Here is a 7,956-nt window from a genome sequence, read left to right as displayed (position 1 = left end):
TTTTTAATGGCCACTTGTATATACAGTTATTACAATATTATAGTTATTACATTATTATAGTTATTACATTATTATAGTTATTACACCTTATTATATTACAGTATTATATTTATTACATTATAGAGTTATTACATTATAGAGTTATTACATGTATAGGTATTACCTTATTACATTATAGTAATATGATATTATATAGTTATTACATTATATAGTTATTACACTTATTATATTACTTATAGTAATATTATATTATACAGTTATTACATTCGATGGTTAAACATTATTATAGTTATTAAATTATTATAGTTATTGCATTCGATGTTTATTACATTATTATAGTTATTAAATCATTATAGTTTTGCATTAGAGTTATTACATTAGTTATTACATTGTATAGTATTACACCTTATTATATTACATTATAGTAATTATTATATTATATAGTTATTACATGTATAGTTATTACATTATTATAGTTTATACATTATTATAGTTATTGCATTATAGAGTTTACATTAGTTATTACATTATTATAGTTATTAAAGTACTATATTTATTACATTATAGTTATCATTATCAGTTATTACATTATTAAGGTTATTACATTATTGGTTTTTACATTATTATAGTTTTTTACGTTATGATTGTAGTTATTACAATATTCTAGTGTTTACATTATTCTAGGTATTATTATAGAGTTATTACATTGTTCTAGTTATTACATTATTCGAGTGTACATTATTCTAGTGTTTACATTATTCTAGTTATTACATTATAGAGTTATTACAATATTCTAGTGTTACATTATTCTAGGTATTATATTATAGAGTTATTACATTGTTCTAGTTATTACATTATTCGAGTGTTTACATTATTCTAGTGTTTACATTATTCTAGTTATTACATTATTCTAGTTATTACATTATTCTAGTGTTTACATTATTCTAGTTATTACATTATAGCGTTATTATATTATTCTAGATATTACATTATTCTAGTTATTAAATTATAGATGTATTACATTATTCTAGTTATTACATTATTCTATTTATTACATTATTCAAGTTATTACATTATTCTAGTGTTTACATTATTCTAGTTATACATTATCTAGTTATTACATTATTCTAGTTATTACTTATTCTAGTGTTTACATTATTCTAGTTATTACATTATTCTAGTTATTACATTATTCTAGTGTTTACATTATTCTAGTTATTACATTATAGAGTTATTATATTATTCTAGATATTACATTATTCTAGTTATTAAATTATAGATGTATTACATTATTCTAGTTATTACATTATTCTAGTTATTACATTATTCTAGTGTTTACATTATTCTAGTTATTACATTATTCTAGTGTTTACATTATTCTAGTTATTACATTATTCTAGTTATTACATTATTCTAGTATTCCATTATTCTAGTGTTTACATTATTCTAGTGTTTACATTATTCTAGTTATTACATTATTCTAGTGTTTACATTATTCTAGGTATTATATATAGAGTTATTACAGTATTCTAGTTATTACATTATTCTAGTTATTACATTATTCTAGTGTTTACATTATTCTAGGTATTATATTATAGAGTTATTACAGTATTCTAGTTATTACATTGTTCTAGTTATTACATTATTCTAGTTATTACAGTATGCGAGTGTTTACATTATTCTAGTTATTACATTATTCTAGTGTTTACATTATTCTAGTGTTTTACATTATTCTAGTTATTACATTATTCTAGTGTTTACATTATTCTAGTTATTACAGTATTCTAGTGTTTACATTATTCTAGTTATTACATTATTCTAGTGTTTACATTATGTGATGTTCTGAAAGAGCTGCAAAATCTGGACCCCTACAAATCAGCCGGGCTAGACAATCTGGACCCTTTCTTTCTAAAATTATCTGCCGAAATTGTTGCCACCCTATTACTAGCCTGTTCAACCTCTCTTTCGTGTCGTCTGAGATTCCCAAAGATTGGAAAGCAGCTGCGGTCATCCCCCTCTTCAAAGGGGGGGACACTCTTGACCCAAACTGCTACAGACCTATATCTATCCTACCGTGCCTTTCTAAGGTCTTCGAAAGCCAAGTCAACAAACAGATTACCGACCATTTCGAATCTCACCATACCTTCTCTGCTATGCAATCTGGTTTCAGAGCTGGTCATGGGTGCACCTCAGCCACGCTCAAGGTCCTAAACGATATCTTAACCGCCATCGATAAGAAACATTACTGTGCAGCCGTATTCATTGATCTGGCCAAGGCTTTCGACTCTGTCAATCACCATATCCTCATCGCAGACTCGACAGCCTTGGTTTCTCAAATGATTGCCTCGCCTGGTTCACCAACTACTTCTCTGATAGAGTTCAGTGTGTCAAATCGGAGGGTCTGCTGTCCGGACCTCTGGCAGTCTCTATGGGGGTGCCACAGGGTTCAATTCTTGACCGACTCTCTTCTCTGTATACATCAATGAGGTCGCTCTTGCTGCTGGTGAGTCCCTGATCCACCTCTACGCAGACGACACCATTCTGTATACTTCCGGCCCTTCTTTGGACACTGTGTTAACAACCCTCCAGGCAAGCTTCAATGCCATACAACTCTCCTTCCGTGGCCTCCAATTGCTCTTAAATACAAGTAAAACTAAATGCATGCTCTTCAACCGATCGCTACCTGCACCTACCCGCCTGTCCAACATCACTACTCTGGACGGCTCTGACTTAGAATACGTGGACAACTACAAATACTTAGGTGTCTGGTTAGACTGTAAACTCTCCTTCCAGACCCATATCAAACATCTCCAATCCAAAGTTAAATCTAGAATTGGCTTCCTATTTCGCAACAAAGCATCCTTCACTCATGCTGCCAAACATACCCTTGTAAAACTGACCATCCTACCAATCCTCGACTTTGGCGATGTCATTTACAAAATAGCCTCCAATACCCTACTCAACAAATTGGATGCAGTCTATCACAGTGCAATCCGTTTTATCACCAAAGCCCCATATACTACCCACCATTGCGACCTGTACGCTCTCGTTGGCTGGCCCTCCGCTTCATACTCGTCGCCAAACCCACTGGCTCCATGTCATCTACAAGACCCTGCTAGGTAAAGTCCCCCTTATCTCAGCTCGCTGGTCACCATAGCATCTCCCACCTGTAGCACACGCTCCAGCAGGTATATCTCTCTAGTCACCCCAAAACCAATTCTTTCTTTGGCCGCCTCTCCTTCCAGTTCTCTGCTGCCAATGACTGGAACGAACTACAAAAATCTCTGAAACTGGAAACACTTATCTCCCTCACTAGCTTTAAGCACCAACTGTCAGAGCAGCTCACAGATTACTGCACCTGTACATAGCCCACCTATAATTTAGCCCAAACAACTACCTCTTTCCCAACTGTATTTAATTTTATTTATTTATTTATTTTGCTCCTTTGCACCCCATTATTTTTTATTTCTACTTTGCACATTCTCCATTGCAAAACTACCATTCCAGTATTTTACTTGCTATATTGTATTTACTTTGCCATCTTGGCCTTTTTTGGCCTTTACCTCCCTTGCTCACCTCATTTTGCTTCACATTGTATATGACTTGTTTATACTGCATTATTGACTGTATGTTTTGTTTTTAACTCCTGTGTAACCTGTGTCGTTTTATCTGTCGAAACTGCTTTGCTTTTATCTTGGCCAAGGTCCAATTGTAAATGAGAAACTTGTTCCTCAACTGCCTACCTGGTTAAATAAAGGTATAAATAAATAAATAAAAAACATTATTCTAGTTATTACATTATTCTAGGGTTTACATTATTCTAGTGTTTACATTATTCTAGTGTTTACATTATTCTAGTTATTACATTATTCTAGTTATTACATTATTCTAGTGTTTACATTATTCTAGTTATTACATTTATCTAGTGTTTTACATTATTCTAGTTGTTTACATATTCCAGTGTTTACATTATTCTAGTGTTTACATATTCTAGTGTTTACATTATTCTAGTGTTTACAGAGACATACAGACAAGGGACCCACACGTTTTGGATTATTAAAAGAGTGAGAGATTGGATTAAATTTCTTGATTAATGTTATGTGGCCACTGGCCCTGCTATATCTCTGAATCCTCAACTAATATTAAATAGAGTGGAGGCTAGTGTTAAATACCGAGTGGCCAAGCAGCCAGAGGAAACAGTGTTGTGGTTATCTGGGCTGAGCAGAGACAGTACAGAGGGGCCCTAGGTCATATCTCTACTGGAGAGCTGCTCTGGAGCTCAGTCTCTGACTGCTACTCTACACAGAGAGAGAGAGAGACAGAGAGAGAGAGAAATTCTCAATCATAAGGCATCAAAGCCAAAGGAACTGCATAATTGTGGAGAAACCTACCAAAAAATAATTTGACAACAACAAATTAAATCTATTTTAGACAACTTCCTGGACAAAATGTTTCACTGTAATAGTGAAGGTGTAAACGTGGCAGTAGAAAACCTAAACAGTATATTTGACCTCTCAGCTTCCCTATAAAATCTTCTTTTTTTTTTTAAGTAAGCAGACAACCTAATAAATTAACAACAATGACAAATGGTTTGACAAAGAATGCAAAAACCTAATAAAGAAATTGAGAAACCTATCCAACCAAAAACACAGAGACCCATAAAACCTGAGCCTACTCCTTCACTATGGTGAATCACTAAAACAATACAAAATTACAATATGGAAAAATAATGAACATCATGAATGTTATTAGTGGTGACTGGGTCTCTATATGTGATGTTATTACTGGTGACTGGGTCTCTGTATGTGATGTTATTACTGGTGAACTGGGGTCTCTGTATGTGATGTTATTAGATGGTGACTGGGTCTCTGTATGGTGATGTTATTACTGGTGACTGGGTCTCTGTATGTGATTGTTATTACTGGTGACTGGGTCTCTGTATGTGATGTTATTACTTGGTGAACTGGGTCTCTGTATGTGATGTTATTACTGGTGGACTGGGTCTCTGTATGTGATGTTATTACTGGTGACTGGGTCTCTGTATGTGATGTTATTACTGGTGACTGGGTCTCTGTATGTGATGTTATTACTGGTATGTTACTGGTGACTGGGTCTCTGTATGTGATGTTATTACTGGTGACTGGGTCTCTGTATGTGATGTTATTACTGGTGACTGGGTCTCTGTATGTGATGTTATTACTGGTGACTGGTCTCTGTATGTGATGTTATTACTGGTGACTGGGTCTCTGTATGTGAATGTTATTACTGGTGACTGGTCTCTGTATGTGATGTTATTACTGTGACTGGGTCTCTGTATGTGATGTTATTACTGGTATGTTACTGGTGACTGGGTCTCTGTATGTGATGTTATTACTGGTGACTGGGGTCTCTGTATGTGATGTTATTACTGGTGACTGGTCTCTGTATGTGATGTTATTACTGGTGACTGGGTCTCTGTATGTGATGTTATTAGTGGTGACTGGGTCTCTGTATGTGATGTTATTACTGGTGACTGGGTCTCTGTATGTGATGTTATTACTGGTGACTGGTCTCTGTATGTGATGTTATTAACTGGTGACTGGGTCTCTGTATGTGAATGTTATTACTGGTGACTGGGTCTCTGTAATGTGATGTTATTACTGGGACTGGGGTCCTCTGTATGTTGATTTATCACTGGTGACTGGGTCTCTATATGTGATGTTATTAACTGTGGACTGGGTCTCTGTATGTGATGTTATTACTGGTGACTGGGTCTCTGTATGTGATGTTATTACTGGTGACTGGTCTCTGTATGGATGTTATTACTGGTGACTGGGTCTCTGTATGTGATGTTATTAACTGGTGACTGGGTCTTTGTATGTGATGTTATTACTGGTGACTGAGGTCCTGTATGTGAATGTTATTACTGGTGACTGGGTCTCTGTATGTGATGTTATTATTGGTGACTGGGTCTCTGTAGTGATGTTATTACTGGTATGTTACTGGTGACTGGGTCTCTGTATGTGATGTTATTACTGGTGACTGGGTCTCTGTATGTGATGTTATTACTGGTGACTGGTCTCTGTATGTGATGTTATTACTGGTGACTGGGTCTCTGTATGTGATGTTATTAGTGGTGACTGGGTCTCTGTATGTGATGTTATTACTGGTGACTGGGTCTCTGTATGTGATGTTATCACTGGTGACTGGGTCTCTGTATGTGATGTTATTACTGGTGACTGGGTCTCTGTATTGATGTATTACTGGTGACTGGGTCTCTGTATGTGATGTTATTACTGGTGACTGGGTCTCTGTATGTGATGTTATTACTGGTGACTGGGGTCTCTGTATGTGATGTTATCACTGGTGACTGGGTCTCTATATGTGATGTTATTACTGGGTGACTGGGTCTCTGTATGTGATGTTATTACTGGTGACTGGGGTCTCTGTATGTGATGTTATTACTGGTGACTGGGTCTCTGTATGTGATGTTATTACTGGTGACTGGGTCTCTGTATGTGATGTTATTACTGGGTGACTGGGTCTCTGTATGTGATGTTATTACTGGTGACTGAGGTCTCTGTATGTGATGTTATTACTGGTGACTGGGTCTCTGTATGTGATGGTTATTATTGGTGACTGGGTCTCTGTATGTGATGTTGTTACTGGTGACTGGGTCTCTGTATGTGATGTTATTACTGGTATGTTACTGGTGACGGGTCTCTGTATGTGATGTTATTACTGGTTTACTGGGTGTACAGTGTGTACTGTCTCCTAAAGGAAGGACTACCCTAGAACACAATGACCGGTCACATTCTCCAACTGAACCGACGTCATTGGACTCAAACAACGAGCCTCCGCCTTTTGGGTTATACTGTCACATTCTCCAACTGAACCGACGGTCATCGGACTCAACAACGAGCCTTCGCCTTTTGGGTTATACTGTGGTGGTCTGTACTGTAGTTGGTTATGGCTAATACAGCACATCGATACGTGTTTATGTCCAAGGATTCTTCAGGAGGTGACATTCAAGGAGTCGTCTTGGATAGTTTACAAATGTCCTGATTCAAGGTCCACGTGAACAGATCTCAAAACCTCCACAAAGTTGAAAATGACAACTTACTTGTATCTCTTTCATACTATGAGACCACTCTGTACGGTATGTACAGTAGTACCTTGACTCTGTGAACTTATGAGGCCTCAACACAGCTATGGTATGTTGTTGTTGAGTGACTCCAACACCAAGTAGTCTCCAGTAACCTCAGAGGCACACTGAGGACATAACCAACCATCTGTAACAACTGTCAGTCATTCAGCATACAGTTGGTGTCTGCTCAGGAACAACTGTCAGTCATTCAGCATCCTGAGGAGAAACCAACTGTCAGTCATTCATCATCCTGAGGAGAAAACCAACTGTAACAACTGTCAGTTATTTAGTATCCTGAGGCGAAACCAACTGTAAACAACTGTCAGTTATTCAGCATCCTGTAGAGAAACCAACTGTCAGTCATTCAGCATCCTGAGGAGAAACCAACTGTAACAACTGTCAGTCATTCAGGTATCCTGTGGAGAAAACCAACTGTCAGTCATTCAGCATCCTGTAGAAGAAACCAACTGTCAGTCATTCAGCATCCTGAGGAGAAACCAACTGTCAGTCATTCAGCATCCTGGGGAGAACCAACTGTCAGTTATTCAGCATCCTGGGGAGAACCAACTGTCAGTTATTCAGCATCCTGGGGAGTAACCAACTGTCAGTTATTCAGCATCCTGTGGAGAGACCAAACTGTCAGTTATTCAGCATCCTGAGGAGAACCAACTGTCAGTTATTCAGCATCCTGTGGAGAGACCAACTGTCAGTTATTCAGCATCCTGAGGAGAACCAACTGTCAGTTATTCAGCATCCTGAGGAGAAACCAACTGTAACAACTGTCAGTTATTCAGCATCCTGTGGAGAAACCAACTGTCAGTTATTCAGCA

At 36.8% G+C, this 7,956-nt stretch overlaps 1 protein-coding gene across 1 annotated transcript in view; it reads left to right on the top strand.

Moving 5' to 3' along the window:
* Positions 1-6,774, top strand: part of LOC116359579 (annexin A2-A-like) — a 23,671-nt gene extending 16,897 nt beyond the window's left edge. Inside the window, exon 13 of the mRNA XM_031812416.1 lies at positions 6,741-6,774. Coding sequence (XP_031668276.1) covers positions 6,741-6,774 — 34 coding nt within the window. The remainder of the gene's footprint in view (positions 1-6,740) is intronic.
* The last annotated feature ends 1,182 nt before the right edge of the window (positions 6,775-7,956 follow it).

This window comes from Oncorhynchus kisutch, unplaced genomic scaffold (genome assembly GCF_002021735.2).
Source record: "Oncorhynchus kisutch isolate 150728-3 unplaced genomic scaffold, Okis_V2 Okis03b-Okis08b_hom, whole genome shotgun sequence".
NCBI classification, from domain to species: domain Eukaryota; kingdom Metazoa; phylum Chordata; class Actinopteri; order Salmoniformes; family Salmonidae; genus Oncorhynchus; species Oncorhynchus kisutch.
This window is presented reverse-complemented; position numbering and strand designations above follow the sequence as displayed.